Raw genomic sequence first — 21,046 nt, forward strand, 5'->3', positions numbered from 1 at the left:
TTTGGCAATTCATTTATGTATTTATTAATTCATTCTTTTGTTAGAATCCTTAGAAGGAGTTGTAGCTTGTTCCGACAGAAAGGGCCAAGGTGGGCGATATGGCAAAAATACTATATTAGCACGATATAATAGTCCAGGTGATAAGGGAAATTAATGTTAACTTTTTCATAAAAGCATGAAACTTGATACTTTTGTATAGTTCGCAGCCCTAAACATTTTCAGAAATAGAGCAATCGCAAAAACAACCCGTGGTTGCCATAATGACCATTTTACATTCAACCATAACCAAAAAATGTATTTTGTGTCATATCTCCAGAACCAAACATGATAACACAGAAAAGGCAATGTTTACCCCTGGGTTTTGATGGTCAAGAATAACAATAATGCCATATGCAGCAACACAAACTGTTCAGGTGAAGAGTTAATGGTGAAATCAGCAATGTGAGAAGGAAATTACATCTGAGCATTACAGTATCATAGCATTTACAAAAGTTCATATCATGGCTATTAATTTTTTTCTTTATTTGATAGCCAATATTTTATTCAATAATACATTAAAAGATGGTTTTCAAAAAAAAAAAAAAAAATATATATATATATATATATATATATATATATATATATATATATATATATATATATATATATATATATATATATATATATTTCAGATATATTAAAAAAATAATCTCAGTTAAGTGTATTTTTCCTTACCTCTCGGACAGAGTCAGGTTGGTGGTATGTTTCTAATTAATTTCTTGTTCTATCTCAACAATGCTCTTACATCACATGCAATCAGGTGAACAGTTAATGGTTAATTCAGTGACTTTATGAGAAAGATTACAATGAAATCTCAGAAGATGCAGGATGAAACACATTTCATGTAAACTACAATTACTCTTTGACGCCAGAGTTGTCTGTTTTCCACAAGGATGAAGCCAGAGTCCTGCATGTGCCCGCCTGGCCTCAAAGAGTAATTGTAAATTAAGTTTACATGAAATGTGTTTGAAATTTCATCCTGCATGCAGGCGGGTACATGCAGGTGAATCACTAATATTTAATGTAATGGGTGGAATAATATTTATGTGTAAGGTGTGATGCGGGTGCGGGCCGGACGGTGACCAGCACGGGCGGGTAGTGGGTTCAGTCACCAAGACTATTTTGACTCAGTCCAGTACACACTTGATTGACAGCTGTAGTGATTATATTAAAGGGAGTGCTCTTTGCTTCCTTTCTGTATTTTCTGTACAATTTGAATTAACTTTTTTTTGCGTACCTCATGTAGGAGATTTAATGCTGGTGCGGTTCTGGTCGCAGTTTTTATGTCAAATGGGTCGGGTGTAGGATTAAATTATTGTTGCTATCGGATAATGGTGTTCTGTTAATTACTGCGATTGTGGGAATATCATTTCAACAGGAAAGGTGAATGAAAATGCCTCTCTGTGATGTTACCACAAGGCATCGCTTACAGATCTCAGGATTTTGGAGGGGATGTAGATTCGTAAGTGTGAGGAGGAAGTAGGAGGGTTTTGAGGCTGTGGCTGTTCTGTACGCAAACATCAATGTCTTGAACTTGATGCGAGCCGCAAACGGTCGCCAGTGCAGGGAGATAAAGAGAGGTGTGACGTGGGCCCTTATGGGCTCTTTAAAGACCAGTCGTGCCATTGCATTCTGAAACATTTGTCGAGGTTTGATTCCACATGATGGAAGTCCAGCTAGAATAGTCCAGAAATGACAAGGGCCTGGACAAGAAAGTCTGCAGCATGCTTTGTTTGGAAGGTCCTGATCCTGATCCAGTCAGCCCGAGATCCATGCAGCTATTATTGGATTGTCTGGTTGAAATTTATAATAGAGCTGCGTTTCATTAGCATACCAATAGTAGGAGAAACCATGTGCTTGCATAATGGGCCCCAGGGATGTAGTGTTTATGGTGAAAAGGAGGGGTCCTAGAACTGATCCCTGAGGAAACCCTGTAACTGGCTGATGAGAACTACCTGTGAGATAAGATTCAAACAAGTGGAGTGCAGAGCTGGTGATGGTAAACAGGAGAATCTGATGATTCACAGTGTCAAAAGTGGCAGATTGATCCAGCAGAATAAGAACTGATGATTTGGAATCAGCTTTCGCAATCTGCAAGGCTATTTTTACCGACAGTAATGCAGTCTCAATCCGTTTTCACATTGCAAGTTGGTCCCATAAAATTGCTGGAGTGCCTTCTGTGTGAACACAAATATGTCCCGGGATTGATTCCGGAATCTGTCCTGGGTTAGGGACTTAATAACTTTGCTGGGTTCAGTCCCGGAATGGGCTCCAAAGCCAGAACCAATGCCGTACAGGGTGCGTCGTAGTAATGACGCACCGGTTGTTTTGAAGGCAGGTCAACATTTGCGAAGAAAGAATAAGTGCATACTGTAATGAAGCAGTGATCAGTTAGCTCCTTACTATCCACGCTGAAGCTGAGATCATTCGCCAGCTTAAGTTAAAGTTAACGTGCCTAGTGTTTATGACTTGTACATTACACGTTGCATCCTGATACCACGTGAAATTACAGGACCTGTATGGGTTGTGTGTGAACGCACACACAGATCCAGGGAAATCACTGGCAGTGTGAATGAACCAAATTCTAACGATCCAGGAACAATTGCCGGGACACCTGTATATTATCTGGACTATGGACTATTATATTATATGGTCACTGCGGAAACCTGATAGGTTAACATTCAGTTGGTCATTCTCTGAAAGAAATAATGTAACAGTAATCTTACAGTATCTGTTGTTTCTAGCCCTTTTATCTTCAGGCATAAAATTTTATCCCATAGACAGAACTTTGGGAGAAGCTATGATTCATACAAGGGTTAAGATTGTTTGAAGGAAGACATGCTAATATCGCTATTGAAGAACTGCCACACTACCATCTTCAATAAAATCTTCTCCCCACAAAAATGTTGGTCAAGCCTAATTATTTTTTTTTGCATTAGAGAAATCTAGTACATTGGTGAGCCACCCAAAAGACTGCTCTCTGTCTGAGAGGGAAAGAAAAATACACTTACTTAATATTATATATTTTTTAATGTGTATATATCTGAAATGTATGATTGTATTCTTTAAAACAATCTTTTATTGTACTATTGAATAAAATATTAGTTAAGCTGTTGTATGGTGGGTGTTCTGGTGCAATATGGGATCACTGGCCTGACAACGTCAGACTTTGTACTTCCACTTCTGCTTTAGGTTATGGAAATCGAAAACGACAGCAGACATGGAGACACGGGATGCTATTTGCTCTGAATATTCCTTGCATTTGCCAACTGAAGCCTGAACAAGAAGAGTGTTTGTTTCACATTTTGATTGGAGGTGATGTTGTGGCCTTACTCCCGACAGGTTTTGGGAAAAGTTAAATTTATTAACTGTTACCGATCATCGGCGAGAAACTGGGGAGGCCAAAGTCTGGCAAGGTGATATTTGTGATTGTGAACTGCCATGTTCCCTCCGGTATTTCGATTGATGGTTTTGTTTTCGTAGCATGTGTTTACGGTGGAAAGCCCATACATATAATATCAATTGGCAGCCCATAGACATAAAGTCAAGTGGCAGTGAATTAGAGACCTGCTCTTCTGCGAGACCCTAAGCAACAGAGCGTGGGACGGGACAAGATGGGCAAGTGCTGCCGCGGGCGGGTAGACACTCGTGTGTTTACGGGAGGTGGGAAAATAAAATGATTCACAGGACATAAAACAGAAATGTGAATTTCTGCTTATTTAAGAGAATTTATGTTTTAGGCATAAAATATCTAAAAAAATGAATTGTTATTCATCTACTGCACAAAAACAACATGAACTGATATAAAATATTAAAGATTAACAGGGGCAAGCATATGCATACTTTCTATTTAGGCTATAAAACGTGTTCGCTGTGTTGAGCAATGCAGTGCTGAAATTTGTGTTCTCACGAATTCTCTCTTAACACAAAAATTGTAGACATTATGAAAGATTCATTATGCGTATTTATTGGGTTATAACAGAGATTTGTGAGATTGCAATGAAATGAGAGGTCTTTCAGAGATTATAAATGTAGCGTGTTTTGCTTCACCATGCATGCAGCAGCCGCTGGCTTTAGTTAAAAATAACAGTGTTCTGTGAATGTTGATGCTTTAATGACACATATATTGGGAACGTGTATGCTGGGACTTCATGGAGAAAAAAGCATTACTAGCAATGTAACTAATTACTAATTTCTTCTGAAATACACTAATCAGAATCTTCGGATCATCAGGATGGAATGAGAAGTAGAGTTGAGTGTAATCAGCATAGCAGTGATATGAAAAGCCTTGTTTGTGAGGCACCCCAGTAGCTTGTGACTTGGACACCTCACCCCTCAAGATACCTTGTAGGACCTATCTGAGAGATAAGACTCAAACCACTGGAGAGCAGTTCTTATCCACATTATTCATTAAAATATTGATCTGTTTGAAGGATTCCATTAATGTAGGTCACAAAATGTGTAAATCATTAGTAATCTGTAAATCATGTGTCAGTTAAGACCAGTACAAACGCTCCCCCACTGTGTAATGTATTATGTTGCAATATCATCTTTCTCCCTCGAAATGAAACTCCATGAACAATTCAAACAGTTCAGGGGTTGCAAAAGTTGTGGTTTTGCTATGATATGGAGGAAGGAAACATTTTTACAGGATCAGTCATGCTTATAGTGTAACATGTTGTTCCATACTGGTTTAGAGGATTTGATCAGTGGTTTACACTACAAGTTCTGGAAATTAGATTATAATAAATGTTTTAAAGCATAACAGTGCAATTCATTTTTTCCTGTACTTTAAGACATAATTTGTGACATCCTCCCATGGCTTTGTTTGTTCCAGATTGTTTATTTTAAAAACAATCAAATGCACACATTTCTACACATCATAAAACAGGACACCGACAGTATTGGGTATTTGTTCTTAACATGGTGAAATTCCTTTATAGGCAATCTAAAGAGGGAATGCATTGTCTCTGACTGACCGCTGAGTTTGTGTGAATCCACAACCAAAAAGAAATAAGACATGTTTTAATTTAGCTTTAATAAAAGCACAATGTCAAATCCCAAGGAAATGTTAAAAACTACAGGCTGCAATTATATTTAAAAATCTTTGTTATGTCCATAATGCATCATTTATTTTTAGCACAGACAGGATCCTGGGACTTCATTGACGCACTCCAACAAAGAAAAACATTGTACCTACTTTTTTACTTCCTGCTAACTATGTTAAGGGGAAGGGGGTTGACTTTGGAAAGGTAACAAAGCAACACACTTATAAATTAAATTAAATTAAAATTAAAATAAAGAAATGTATGCATTTAGCAGACGCTTTTATCCAAAGCGACTTACAGTGCATTCAGGCTATCAATTTTTACCTATCATGTGTTCCCAGGGAATCGAACCCCCAACCTTGCGCTTGATAAGGCAGTGTTCTACCAGTTGAGCTACAGGAACACTGAAAAAAACCCTATAAAAACAATAAAACTTATAGTTTTATCTTTCTCTTTCAGACACCAGCAGAATCTCCAAGTATCCTGAGCAGATGTCATTCAACTTGCATTTGAAGGAGACGCTCTGCACTGATTTGACTTTACAGGGCTCATGAAACTGGTTGTGGCACAGGAACGAAGGTTTGGCCATTAACAAGCTTCCTGAGTGGCTTTCTAATATTTACTGTTACAGTAAAGGACTTCTCAGCTAGCAGGAAAGTACTTTTTACAGCTAATTGAGAAGAAGATCAGAACACCATGAACCTGTATTGACCTGTATTTACATGAGAACACTCCCGTTATGTGTGTTTTATCATCCAGTCAGTCAGCGGTGCGATGAAACATCAGTGTTGTGCTATAAACACTAAAGATTATAGACAACTACACGCAACTACACACAAAAATAAAGGTGCTTCATGATGAACCTTTTTTTCTAAATGGTTTTATAAAGAACCTTTAACATATGAAAAACCTGTTTCACAAAAGGTTCTTTTTGGTGAAAGAAGGTTCTTCAGATTATAAAAAGGTGAGAAAGAGATGGTGTTTTAAAGTACCTTTGACCGAATGGGTCTTTGTGGAACAATAAATGGTTCTTCTATGGCATTGCTGTGAAAAACGTTTTAAGCACCTTTATTTTTTAAGAGTGTTAATATTAATTTTCTCATTTAAGGATCTAATCTGGATGTGGTAAAGTATTTCTGATTGCTTGGACAGGAATAGAAAATAATGACTCACTGGAATGAGTAGTGTATCACTTTATCAGACATTTCCCTCCCTATCAGAAAATCCATGAGTAGAAATGATGGTATGTGCAATTTAAGGTAGTTAGCGTAAAAAAAAAATGTAATTTAGATGTTTGTCCAGACAATTGGAAAATTTTAATGAGAAATGTTATACTGCAGTTATATTAAAAACTTTTTATCACAGTCACCAAGATCTCAAACAGGACCCAATCAAAACACATGAAAAGTGTACAAACACCTGATACAAACTTGAACATTGCTTAAAACATCTGCAGAATATAATTTACTTATGTTTTGATGTATTGCAGATGACAAAATGTTCTAAAAGTTACAACTTGCAGATGAAAAGGCAGGTGTGATGTGTGTGAATCAGACAAGTGAAGTTTACACAATAAATCATGTTGTGCCAGTAGTGTTATAATTGAGCTATGGGTGGACTAATTGTTACGTGAAAGTTGACCTCTCTCCGTGTTTTTTTTTTTTTTTTGAAAAACATCTAAAGTTTCGTTTAATTAGTACTGCTCTCTTTAAATAACTAAATATATTTACTTGGTCATAAATACAATAAACACAGTAAAGCTGAGAAAGTTAATTACCATTTTCTTTTAAATAAATATTTGTATATATTTTAAGGTAAAAAAAAGATACAGATTTCTATGTTATAAATATTTTTTACTGTCTTTAATGTGTATATATAACAAAAATAATCTTTGCTTTGATAATTTTGCTAGAAAAGACAAAAATGCTGATTCTTAAAAAATTATTGTGTGTGAAGAATAGGAAGAATAAGAAGGAGATGAAGGAGAAGAATATTCACAAATAATTGATTGGATCTTTTTCTAACTTTGGTTTTTGTTTCACTATAGGGGATCGCTTTGGGTGTTACCAAATGCAGAAGCTCTTGACACAACGTCTGTCTTTGACAAACTGGTCGACCTGTGACCCCTGCCAAAGTCATTCATGCTTTCTTCTCATGTGAGACTGCAGCAAGCTCTCTCAGCCCAACTTGACTTTGCTGATTTCGCTAAACTGTTCGACAGGCTGACCATCATTAGAATCTGTCAGCAAACACAAGGTGAGTTGGGCTGGATTGTGTTGAGTGACATCCTTAAAAATATGAATATTGTCCACGCCAAGGCAAGCTATTCTAATTGGCCTGTTGCATATTAAATTACAGTGGTAAGTGTCAAGTCAACTTGAGGCTTTACGCGTCAAGGCGAGCCTTTGGAATGTTTAATTACCTTAGACCAACAGGCTGTATCAGGCTGTGCGTCCTTGCTGGGGAAAATCTTGGAAAGGAGAGTGAGAGTGGCAGTGGCTAACAAGCTGAACCTATGCCTGTCCAGAGGTGCCACACCATCTCACCATCTCTAACTCTGATCTCCTCGATTTAGACATTGATGACGAAGAGGAGGAAGCCAGTCATCTCTTCCCCGACCAACAGTCTAGGCCACCTAAGAGTGAACTTTATGATGGGAAAAGGTTGCCTCTTGCTCAGCCTGCGGAGAGACAACAACTGCCTGCCGTGCCTGTTTGCATGAAGGAAATGTCCCACTACTGGTTTAGCCCCTTTAAGAGCAAGCTCCCCACCAAGGGGTATTCCATATTGGAGATACAAGGGATGGGAGAGCTGGGGTCGGACCCCCAACAGTAGAGTCTTCTGTGAATCTCCATTAAAATCAGCACTCTGTTTTCTGTCTTCTCTTGATTTTGCTGCAGAGTGAGATGGAATATATATCAGAGGATGTATGAATATGCAGGGCAGTCCGTGTGCTCACTGAACCTAGTGACTTTACTGTCAAACTACCAAGCGGAGATTTCGGAGGAAATGGGGTGGCATCTGGATTTAGGAGCACCGAACCCTGCACTCTGGGACTAAATTTGTGCTGTGAAAGATTTGATTGTGTGCTCTTCCCGTGGCATGGGCACGTGATAGGCTTGGCTGTATCAGGTGAAAAAGTGTTATGACTAAACTTAATGAGCAGAAATCGGAAGTAATTGATGCTGCTTATGACCCTAAGGTGCTGTTTGGCCCAGCCCTTGGTAAAATGAGGGAAACCAGCACTCTCAGCAAACAGGAGAGTGAAGCTTTTAACTTCTGTCTGCCACGTAAGCAAGCGACGTGATTACCCACTCAACTGGCATGACAGGGCTTTGCAGCAGCAGCTGCGGCAAGAGGGGGACTAGTGGGCACTAGGGCTCTAAGACCTGTCACAGAGGACAGCGCGCTAAAAACTATCGAGGTTTTTGACCACACATTTCAGTTTGGGGGAATTGAACATAAATACTGCAGGCTGAGGGCATTGTGCTCCCCAAGTTCAGAGAACACATAACACATGAATAAATGTTGCGTTATCACAGCCAGTCAAGCAGCCGAGGTTGACATCCTCCAAAGACATACACAAAAAAATGCACTGAAACATAAGAAGTGCTCCCCTAGTTTCACAGCTGGAGGAAGTGCTCACTCCTTCAGTGGGAGCAAGCATGGCAGCAGTTATGATGTCATCACTGTGCAACTTCAGCCAAGTGGAAGTGTTCTTCTCTCTGCCCGTTTAGCCATTTGATGCACATGTGCAGTTCATCCGTGGGTTCTGCCAATAATTTCATGGGGATAGTCTTCATCATAATCAATTACATACGATTCTGTTGTGCTTATGAATGCAATAGCCAGTTAGAGGCGTTGTCATCGCTGAAAAAACAGAATTTGTTTCCTTGCGCATGCCAGCTGACTGGATTCTACGCTCTCTCATCAGTCATCACCTTGTCATTTTAGACAGTGCTTAAATTTGCACTATGAACTTAAGTCAGTAATTATATTCTTTAATAATGTCAATGTTCTTTGCTCACTTTCTGTATATAATAGCATAATAAATAGTAACTTAGTGTTTTTTCTTAAATTCACATTAAATACAAAGTCAGTCGTGTTAATAATTTATGACACCAATATCTGGTACTTAAGTGAAAAGACTGGTTTAATGCATAGTTAATAGCTTTCACTAACATTATGCTACTTCGCCCATCGCACTTTAAAGATTAACTAACATAATCTAAAGATGCAAAATGCATTTACTTACAATAACACATTCGAGAATCAAGTTATTTCATGATATAGTTATCAAGTGTCTGATTATTTCTTATTAAAAAGGCCTACAATATAAAGTGCTACACCCCACACACACACACACACACACACATACACTGGTGGCTCCCTCAAAAATATTAAGTTCATGATGTCCCTGCAATTATTTAAATTATTTAGTGTTAACCAGTGTGGTTAGAGCTGTAACATTTTCTCAGCATGTTTTAGTGAAAAGGAAAAAATTCCACAGTATAGTTGCTTACATCAGTCATCAGGGGCTCACTTCAACTGCATCAGATGGCAAAGAGGCAGATCACAGAGGAGCAGATTATTGTCCAGGGGAAACCTCCTGTATGGAAACTCCATCCCCATGTGGTGAACCAGATATGGCCTTGTTTGGGATTTGCTTGTGGTGCCTTTTGCTAATTTAGCATCATGATTCTCCTGCTCTATAGAGTCATTAGTCGCATGTTATTTTGGTTTGACTGGTAACTGGCTAAAAAAAAAAAAAAGCCTGAATTCACCCTCATTCATACCACAGATGCTAACAAACTTTGGAAAGACCAACTCACTTGCAATGATCAATCAAGCGATCATACTAAACATTGGTAAACCGCTGGCCTTTCTGACTTCTAACGGCATTGCAGAACATCAGTGCAGTCTCATGAAATCTAAATGAGAAGTTATTGACAAGTAGAGGCATCTAGAAGAGAACCTGTTTAAGTTAAACATTTGTGTTAAGAAATCAAAGGATTTAATTTTAAGCAATGAATAAATACCAGAAATAGAAACGGTTATAAGTCCTAAAAATAGACACTTTAAAAGTCGCCTTTTAAAGATAAGACAGATAAGAGTTCATAAATCCCCTGGTAAAATGCTTATGGGAATAATAAATGATAAGAAATGAATAAACATGAAGTACAAATAGAGATAAAGATACACGCAATACTAAGACAAACAAAACTGAAAGAATAGTTATGTTTGTATGTATTATATAATATGTAAATAATAAGAAAAGGGTGATTTTACTAAAACATGTTTATTTTTTTATTTTTATTTTTACACAATGTACATTTTGCACAGCAGGTAAGAAGGACCCATGACTGATCTTTTATATTATTATTCGATTTGCATTTGATTCCTTTTTATTCCAGTATTGCTTTTTTGCAACTGTTTAACAAACAAGACTGGCAGAAAACACTTCATTTTAAATTTGTTTCAGGCTAGACCTCTACTTAGGAAAGCAGTAAGCATTCTTGAAATTAATCTCTGGAAGAGCATCATGCTGCTAATTTAAGTAGCATGCCCATAGGTAGCCATCAGTATGGATGACCAGGCCAGAGCATGCTAAATACAAAAACTACATTTGTCATCTGTAACGTGAGAACCAAAGAAACAACAAGAGCCTGAGCTGGTGACAGCTGGTGAACGGCAGGTGTAAAGAGATGTGAAGACTGTAACATCAAGGCATCACATTAAACCTGAACGCACAAGCTTTAACATCTTAATGTTCACTTCTTTCAGGAATATAAATATGACTAAACAAAAAATATTTGAGATTGTTCTGTCTCTGTTTTTAGGGTATGGTGCCCAACCAAGATGGAGATAAGTTTGTTTCTTCACTAGAACAGATTTGGAGAAATTTAACATTACATTACTTGCTCACCAATGGATCCTCTGGAGTGAATGGGTGCCGTCAGAATGAGAGTCCAAACAGCTGCTAAAAATATCACAATAATCCTACTGCTACATTTCTCCAATTTGGTTCTGATTATATATAGCCTATAGGTATATAAATCTACATCTTGTATGGCTTGAGAGGGAATACGTTTTTTAAATGGAAATATATTAGAGAACTGCACAGTGTATATGTTGTGGGCCATCAAAGGGTTAAGTGCTTTGTGACCTTTTAAAGTCTTTCCTGCCTGTTAAAGAAACTGATGTAGAAGTAAAGAATTTACATTAAGTCGTTAAGGGCTGTAAGTTGTGAAAGTATTATAGGAAACCCTAAAAATAGACAAACTGGAAGCTCCCTCTTTAAAGATGAGATAAGAAAGATAAGATAAAGCTTTATTCATCACCGTGGAGAAAATTAATTCTTACAGCAAAATACACAGGGACCCCTGATGTTTTGTAATTTGATGTGTCATACAACAATTAGGCAGTGAAAAATGCATTTGACCACATCGCATTTGTACTGGAGTTTTTTTTTTACACGTTTATTTTGTATGATTGATTCTTCAGTTTTTTGTTTTTTTTTAAGTATTTTTCTGTTGATTCTTTATAGCACTAAGGCTATTCAAGAATTCAGTCAGTTTTCTCCTCGACCAGCAGAGGGTATCATCAGGTGATAATGAGAAGTTGGAATCAAATATCTTTGTAATGACTGCCACTATGTGCTCACTGAGAACAATTCACTGTGAAATTAAGTAACTCATTCATTACAAAAAGCGAAAACGATTTAATGGTGTTATTACTATTTATAATTTTAAATTAATCTTTTATGATTTTTTAATTATTATAAATTTATTTATCGTGCTATATACGTTAACCTGCTATAAAACACCTATAGCTATAGCAAATGCATATATATAAAGAATATAAAACTGTAGGCTATAAAACAATATAAAACTGTTGAAATAAATTTACATCAATCAGCGGTATACATTCATAACATTTAAAATACACGTGATATTCATGAAAATATTAATATAACTTGATATTCTGTAAAATAGCTGATATTTATGATAACCTTGTACTGAAAACATGAACTTTTATTAATCTATAAAAATATTTATTAAAATGTTTTTTTGTATATTAAAGCGTAATGTCTACTATTTTTAGAAATCACCGGATATCTCTATACGGTCCCATTTATAAGACTAAATTAGAACACTACATACATTGAAAGCGTTGATTGCAGTGGAAACGTTCGCGTCGCGTCACTCGCGTACATGCGTCGATAGGGCTCTGTTCTGAACTCGTGTACCCATGATGCTGCGGGTTTGTCGAAACTTTCACAGGCACGGAAGAGGATACAGGCAGGTTAAAGCAAAAACAAAAGACATCCACTACCACGCTGTTTTTAGATATAAAAATGTACGAGTGTCGATAGCATTCCGAGACGGTCTGCTGTTAGATATGTGTTGCTGCTGTCAACGTACGCTCGCAGTTCAGGCGCAACGTGCACGCGCAGCGGAGCTCATTGAGTGACAGGTTACTAGGTAAGAGCTGTTTAACAAACCGAAACCTTTCAATGTAGATGGGTAAACTTTTCCGGGCTGGTTGCTTGACCCTCGTCTCCAAAATTTGTGAGTGGAGGCCACCATTCCCAAACGTTTCGTAATGTCTGTTTCGTCCCATTGAAAGTTAATGAGCAACCTATTGCACCCTGGAGTTGTCTGGCAAACGCTGCATCGCGCAAAGTGGGTTGCCAGATCTTTTTTTATTACATGCTGTTTTATGATACTTGGCTGCTATAACATACCACATAGCCTCTATATTGTTAAATACTGAGGAAACAGGCTACATAGCTGATAAATGTTTAATGTTTTTTGGGTGCAACCATCTTAAAAGGTTGTATCTCAAACTCTCTTTTACCTTAGCCTACTTGTCAAAGTAAAGCCCTTCATGAAAATGTCAGATATTTATCATAATTATTTTAAAATATATATTGTATTAATAATGTAATATTGCATTTATAATTAAATAATTTAATTTAATATTTTGTTTATTTTTCTAATGAATATTTTATAACTAATGTTTTTCTGGTGTTGCCATCTATTAATAAGGCATACTTAAAATGAGGAAATTTATGTTAAAAACCTTTTGGTTTTTTATAAGTTTCTGTGACAGGGGATCATTGATCTGTTAATATACTACACTATATTAGTTCTATAATATACAGGTGCATCTCAGTAAATTAGAATGTTGTGGAAAAGCTCATTTATTTCAGTAATTCAACTCAAATTGTGAAATTCAGCGTGGCATGGAGGTGATCAGTTTGTGGCACTGCTGAGGTGGTGTGGAAGCTCAGATTTCTTTGACAGTGGCCTTCAGCTCATCTGCATTTTTGGTCTCTTGTTTCTCATTTTCCTCATGACAATACCCCATAGATTCTCTCTGGGGTTCAGGTCTGGTGAGTTTGCTGGCCAGTCAAGCACACCAACTTTTGCTGCTTTTGGCAGTGTGGGGAGGTGAAAATGAAATCAGCATCTTCAAAAAGCTGGTCAGCAGAAGAAAGCATGAAGTTCTCCAAGATTTCTTGGTAAAATTGGTGCAGTGAATTTTGTTTTCCAAAAACCACAATGGACCAACACCAGCAGATGAAATTGTACCCAAAATCATCACAGACTGTGGAAACTTAACACTTGACTTCAAGCAACTTGAGCTATTAGATTCTCCACTCTTCCTCCAGACTCTTGGACCTTGGTTTCCAAATGAAATACAAAACTTACTCTTATCTGAAAAGAGGACTTTAGACCACTGGGCAACAGTACCAGTTCTTCTTCTCCTTAGCCCAGGTAAGACACCTCTGACGTTGTCTGTGGTTCAGCAAATTCCTTGACATGTCTGTGTGTGGTGGCTCTTGATGCCTTGACCCCAGCCTCAGTCCATTCCTTGTGAAGTTCACTCAAATTCTTCAATCGATTTTGCTGGACAATCCTCATAAGGCTGCGGATCTCTCGCTTGGTTGTCATCTTTTTCTTCCACACTTTTTCCTTCCACTCAACTTCCTGTTAACATGCTTGGATACATCACTCTGTGAACAGCCAGCTTCTTTGGCCATGAATGTTTGTGGCTTCCCCTCCTTGTGAAGGGTGTCAATAATTGTCTTCCGGACAACTGTCAGATCAGAATTCTTCCCCATGATTGTGTAGCCTAGTGAACCGAACTGAGGGACCATTTTGAAGGCTCAGGAAACTTTTGCAGGTGTTTTGAGCTGATTAGCTGATTGGCATGACACCATATTCTAATTTGTTGAGATAGTGAATTGGTGGGTTTTTATTAAATGTAAGCCAAAATCATCACAATTAAAAGAACCAGAGACTTACAGTAAACTAGTCAGTGTCCATTTAATTTATTTAATACACAGTTTTCACAATTTGAGTTGAATTACTGAAATAAATTAACTTCTAATTTATTGAAATGCACCTGTACTAATGTCCAATCATATTCCTTATGTTGTGATGGGTTAAAAGTGGAAAAAGATCCACTGAGATCCAGTATCATGTCTAACAGGGTCCATTATGGACTGCAGGTTCTCATCATGTTCTGGGACTCCAATTCCATTGATAAGCTTCTCCTTGAAATCTCTGTCACACATCACACCACTAAATTGAATTATAGTATTAGGTTCCTCCCATTATGCGTTTTCAGAAAGTAGCTGGTTTTTGTGCTTGCTTTTGGGCTTTGATGACTTAAGGGTTAGATGTTGCAGGAATATTGCGTGATCCAGTCTTTGTGTCCATTGACACAGGCCGGGATCTGTCAGTCTCTGCTCTCTCTGGAACACAATATTTTGTATTCATGACATTGGTTGGCCATTGCCAAACTGTATTTTTTATTTTTTTTTTGTATTGTATGTGTGTTTTTTTTCTTTGTGCTTTGTTGCCTTCAGAAAAATGTTGTACATTTCTGAATGTCTTGGGGGTTATTTCACATATTTTCATTATTGATATCTCTGTCCTCAGACATGGATCATAAGGATGTATTTGCAGCACTGCAGATGGTATGTTCAGATGTCATCTCGGCTCTTAATGGATCCCGCAACAATTCTTCAAATGCCGATGCCACCAATCGTCTGTTGGGGGTCATGAGGCAGATTCAGGAACATGGTCGTGCTGTTGAACCATTGATCACTAGTTTCACTGCTGTCTATCACCATTTTGATTTGGATGCGCAGACCCCTGGCAATGGATATCGCACCTTAGTCAAGGTAACCACTAAAAGGTTACAAACTGTTGAGTGCAGTATTACAAATGAGGTGTTAAGTGCAAATAATGGCATATCATAATAACATTTTCAGCTGTGATGAAGTATTTTATGCTCACCAAGGCTGCAATTCTTTGATCAAAAATACAGTGAAAGAAATATTGTGAAATATTATCATGCTTTAAAATACGTTTTTTAAATATATTTTAAAATTACATTTATTCCTGTCATAGATACACTGTATTTTTAGAAGCTAGTACTCCAGTCTTCAGTGTCACATGATCCTTCAGAAATTGTTCTAATATGCTGATTTGCTGCTCAAGAAACATTTATTATTTTCTGTGTGAAAAACACAAAACAAAACAACATTTGTGCTGTTTCATATTTTTGTTATAATTTGTTATCTTACCTTGCTGAAAAAAGCATTACATTAAAAAAAAAAAAATCTGAGTGACTCCAAACTGTGTATTTTTATATAATATAGAAATATCCACCAAAGCAGTCCATTGATGTTGTCTGTTTTCCGTAGGTGGTCCATTCCTGCATCTTCCACATCCTTCAGAAGGCCCGTTACATCGCATCAAACTGCACTGGAGCGTTTTTCAGGATGGACCATAATATGGCAGAAATGGATGCGTACTGTAGTGCCCTGTGCCAGCTGCGGGCGTTGCTTTACCTGGCACAGGTATTACTTAGTGACAATGCCCATGGTCAGCTCTATTCACAGGAGGAAGGGGGTTTAAGCGAGAGGTTTGTGCAAGAGTACATCTCCATGCACAAAGCATGTTTCTATGGTCGTTGTTTGGGATTCCAGGTAAGATAATGTTAAGAATTATTTTGCATAATTTAGTTTTTTCTTTTTTTAGCAGTACTAGGAACCTCCCATGAATACAAATCTTTATTGTTTCACTAGTGCGTGCAGTTTATATGTTGTATGCAAACTAGTTCCAGAAACACCAAGTCTCTATTTATTTGTCTCTGCTCCAAGTTTTCCCCTTCGCTCAGGCCTTTTCTACAGACAGTGGTCATCAGTATGGTGTCCTTTGGTGAAAACTACAAGAAACAGCAAACTGGGTTAGGTAAGTGCATATAGGGCAGTTCATAATATTAGGACTACATGATTTATTCTTTGATGTGTTTATTTCTGCTATTTCCATAATGCACTGCAGTGGGGGAAATTAGTCTCTCGCACAACTACATATCCCTTTTTCCAATGAACTTTGATTTATTTACAGGCATTGCTGCTCTTTCTTTCTTCACATCGGGCAAATACATGGTAGATCCTGAGCTGAGGGGGACAGAGTTTGAGCGCATCACACAAAATCTAGATATGCAGTTTTGGAAAACCTTTTGGAATCTTACAGAGACTGAGTTATTATCAGTAAGTATAAGTATGTTTATGTGTGCTTCTATGAGAACAGATAAAACAATATCTGTTTTGTTCTTGTTGTTAAACTGGAGGTTTACATAATGTAAAGTTCCGTTCAAACTTTTGGGGTCAGTAAGATTTTTAAAAATGCTGACCAAGGCTGCATTTATTTAAACAAAAATTTAATTTATTCCCGTTATGCAAATCTGAATTTTCAGCATCAACATTATTCCAGTATTCAGTGTCACATGATCCTTCAGAAATCGTTCTACTATGCTGATTTGCTGTTCAAGAAAAATATCTTATTATTATCAATGTTGAAAACAGTTTTTCGGCTTAATTCGTTTGTGGAAACTGATCACTTTTCAGGATTCTTTGATAAATGGAAGTTCATAAGATCGGAAATATAATTTGTGTTGATCAATTATTTGCATGCTTTCCGAATCAATATACGGTACTAATTTCTTTTTAAAACTCTGACTGACACCAAGCTTTTGAACGGTATGTTTAAATAAGACAGAAGAGTTTCAATTATATATATATTTTTCTTTTCTGTATTTTTCTAAAGAGTTTGACAAGGATTACTTCCACTGTGGTGCAAGTGAATGTAATATTAACCATACCAGCTGAAAGTCTGAGTTTGCCACTGGCCTCTGACCCCAGTTTCTCAGTCTTTATGAATCCTCCGGTTGCACACTGGGGCCCTGGGCCAGTCAAAGTGCGCTTGATCTCTCACACACTCCGACAAGGACAGGTTTGTGTGTTTTATGAAAAAGAAAGAATTAATAACATATTTAGATGTTGGACAAACAGGTATCCTAAGGCTCTGAATGATGTTTCTAGCATGAGTTTAAAGAAATGTTTTCAGCATTCTTGTAATTAAATGCTGCTTTTTTTTTTTTTTAACTATTAGTTCTGCAAAATGTCCTCCATATTCAAACTCTTCCCACAGGACAGTGCAGAACTGTTGGCCCTTTCTCGTCCCGAGGGGCCTCAGCTCTCTCTGCCAGGGGGTTTCAGTCGTCAGACAGCTCCTCTTTCTCCATGCCTGCTCATACACTTCCACGGAGGAGGCTTTGTCGCACAAACTTCAAAATCACATGAGGTATGGCTGTGGCAATTTTATCTCCCTATATAAAGTTTCTCACCTAAGTGATTTCATTGTTTGGATGTTGTGTTTTGTTCTCTCTATTGTAGAATTACTTGAAGAGCTGGTCAAAGGATCTGAATGTGCCTATTCTCTCTGTGGATTACTCGTTGGCTCCAGAGGCCCCGTTCCCCCGGGCTCTAGAGGAGTGTTTCTATGCCTACTGTTGGGCCTTAAAGAATTGCCACTTGCTGGGTTTGTAAAGCACACTCCTCTCCAAATGGAATAACTAATATGCAGACAGTGATTGTTTTATGGAGATATAATGTAATTTCAGTATATACATGTACTAGTCAAAAAAGGCAGTTTTAAAAGGAAATGTAATGCTGTTAAAAGTAATATATATATATATATATATATATATATATATATATATATATATATATATATATATTTATATATATATATATATATTATTAAAGATAATATAAAAATGTTCTTTTTAGGGAGAGGGGGAGGTAAGGATGCAAAGAAACTTATAATACTACAAAATAAATAAATGCTGTTTTATAATTTTTCTATTCAAAGAATCTTGAAAAATCCTGATTTCCACCAACATATTAAGCAGCACAACTGATTTCAAAATGGATAATAAGAAGAAATGTTTTTTGAGTATATTAGAATGAGTTCTGAAGAATCATGTGGCACTGAAGAATGGAGTAATGACTGCAGATTGGGGGGAAAAAATACATTTTACAAATGTATTAAAATAGAAAACAGTTATTTGAAATTGTATTTATACAGTATTACTGCACAGTAAAATACTGTACAATATCAATAAAATGCAGACTTGGTGAGACGACTTTTAAAAACATTTAAATATCTGACCCCAAACTTTTGAACGGTAGTGTATAATAATAATAATTATAAAATAAGTTGTAAACCATGTAGCCCGTCACAAATCCTATAAAAAGAGGGTTGAACTTCTGCAAAGAACCATTTGAACTTTATTTTTACCTTTAGGTGTGTGAGCATATTAACAGGTGTGTACATGCCAACCATGCCTCAGGACTCTCTAAATGTTGATCTTGCTGCACAGGCTCGACTGCAGAACGTGTTTGTTTGGTGGGAGACAGTGCAGGTGGTAACCTGTGTATAACAGTCTCTATGAGGGCAATGTCTCACGGCGTACGTGTTCCTGATGGGATTGTGGCAGCGTACCCAGCAACTCTGCTAACAACAGATGCCTCACCATCCAGACTGCTCACTTTAATCGACCCTCTGCTGCCTCTGAGTGTGCTCTACAAGTGTATTGATGCCTATGCTGGTGAGCTTTTGAGTCGAGTCGTGTTCTAGACAAAAGGTTTATGCAATACAGCTTTAATCTACCGCATTTTCATGATTGTACTGTCTCTTGGTCACTGTCTCGGTCTCAGGTACAAGTTTTCAGTCAGCACAGCCGGCTCAGCAGTTAGACACCTTGGCCGCTTTGGGACACGACACAGTAAAGTTGTTGACTAACTTCGCCCAAGGAGCGACAAATTGGTTTCAGACCCTATTAGATCCAAAAGCAGCATCGTCATCCTCTTTAACCACATCATCAAACGGTCCTTCATCTACCAAGTCACATTCTGTAGAAAAACCACAGGAAGTCAAAGAATACCCAGACAACTTTGAGCCACTCCGGTCTCGGTGTCTGGTGGATATACGGACACCTTGCACACCAATAATGAAGAACCCGTTCGTTTCTCCTCTACTAGCTCCGGACAGTCTTCTCAAGGGGCTTCCACCAGTGCATATAGTGGTAAGACATGATGAAAATGCATTTCCAAGAACAACGTTTGAAGCTATTATTTTAATGCTTTGATTGATTGTTCTTTTCAGGCCTCTGCTTTGGATGCCCTGTTAGATGATTCGGTGATGCTTGCCAAAAAGCTTAGGAATATGAACCAGCCTGTAACGCTCACTGTGGTTGAAGACCTTCCCCATGGCTTCCTGAGCCTACTACAGCTTTCCAAAGAAACCCAGGAAGCATCTGATATATGTGTGAAACGAATCAGAGAAGTCTTCCAGCAAGAGGAACTACCTGCTGATCAGAGGCAGCAGGGGCTCAATTAGACCGTTTAGGCTTGGGAAAGTCATCATGATGGACCACCAATGTTCAAGAAGTTCCAGGGATCTAAATAATAATGAAGTGAAAGTAGTTTTGAAAGGTTTGAAACCAGATTTTTCTTTTTTTTTTTAAGATAAGTCTGTCCACCAGCTGAACTCCTGGAAGCAATTGTAGATCCAGCTTGCAATACCACAGTCATAGGCTTAATGTGCAGCCAGTTTTGCATCAGAATGACTCATTTTTAAGTATTCACAATAACTATCCACTGTTGTGTTCTAAATGAACTGAATGTCTAACCATCCACCAAATTTTCACCATTGTGCCTGTAGTGATGCAATTAGATGCAATCCTAGCTACTTCTGCTCCGCAAATGAATATTTTTAAAGCAACTGCTCTGTGGATTTTTATTAAAATCACCATGTCTGACTTATTTTTATCTGAAATGAAAATGGTTTGAATGTTTTTGAATTAAATGTAAAGGTTGTGTCAAATACACAGCACTCTCTATGATATATATATATATATATATATATATATATATATATATATATATATATATATATATATATATATATATATATATATATATATATATATTTATATATACTTATATTGTTCCACATAAAGTTGTATTTAGTGTGTTTTGTGGCCTGAAATTACTTTGACACCCCTGCTATGGTATTAAATAACAACGTCAGCTATAGCATTATTTTAAAATGTGTAATTCATTTTAAGAGGGTATTTGTGTGTGATATAATTGATTTTATATATCTGACAAAACTTTGAGGATGCAGTTATGCGCTTTATAGCATTGTTTCTTTTCATTGTACTGTTGTCTACACTTGAACCTTCATGTTAACAGGTTACCTCATTATATTTCTTGAAGAACAACTGGCTGGATGCACAAGAATCATTCACTGTTGACTAGTTACCAGTTCACATTAATGATGCAGTAAACTAAATTAGTTAAAAGGTGTTCATAACCATAACCAAATCAGATTCAGCACATGATGACCTGTACTCTATTCTTTAAACACCAAATATTTTTGTTCTGTGCTGTACATTTCTGAGAGAATTTTGATGAACTGAATGTCAAATGCAATAAATTAATAATCCACTATTTTTAAAGGGCTCTGTGTTTCCAGTGCTGTTTTATGTTTTGGTCTATATTTTGCTCAATTTTGCAGTTATTGTTA

General features: G+C 37.2%; 1 protein-coding gene across 1 annotated transcript; it reads left to right on the plus strand.

The window, feature by feature from the left end:
- Positions 1–12,309: 12,309 nt before the first annotated feature.
- LOC113062343 (hormone-sensitive lipase) lies at positions 12,310–20,358 on the plus strand. The gene is made up of 11 exons (XM_026232133.1): positions 12,310–12,571; positions 15,041–15,285; positions 15,811–16,095; positions 16,270–16,360; positions 16,517–16,662; positions 17,219–17,404; positions 17,603–17,755; positions 17,848–17,992; positions 18,837–19,064; positions 19,174–19,541; positions 19,622–20,358. Exons 2-11 carry the CDS (start codon positions 15,043–15,045, stop codon positions 19,853–19,855), a joined length of 2,079 nt encoding a protein of 692 aa, XP_026087918.1. The 5' UTR covers positions 12,310–12,571; positions 15,041–15,042; the 3' UTR covers positions 19,856–20,358.
- The last annotated feature ends 688 nt before the right edge of the window (positions 20,359–21,046 follow it).

The sequence above is a fragment of the Carassius auratus genome, chromosome 44, assembly GCF_003368295.1.
Source record: "Carassius auratus strain Wakin chromosome 44, ASM336829v1, whole genome shotgun sequence".
Lineage (NCBI taxonomy): Eukaryota > Metazoa > Chordata > Actinopteri > Cypriniformes > Cyprinidae > Carassius > Carassius auratus.

What these genes read in the sequence shown, in the direction of transcription:
- LOC113062343 (XM_026232133.1), top strand. Translation starts at nt 15,043, where the DNA reads ATGGATCATAAGGATGTATTTGCAGCACTGCAGATGGTATGTTCAGAT. An exon ending in AAACTTCAAAATCACATGAG is followed by an intron (nt 17,756 to 17,847) that starts GTATGGCTGTGG and finishes TCTCTATTGTAG; the next exon opens with AATTACTTGAAGAGCTGGTC. An exon ending in GTGTATTGATGCCTATGCTG is followed by an intron (nt 19,065 to 19,173) that starts GTGAGCTTTTGA and finishes TCTCGGTCTCAG; the next exon opens with GTACAAGTTTTCAGTCAGCA.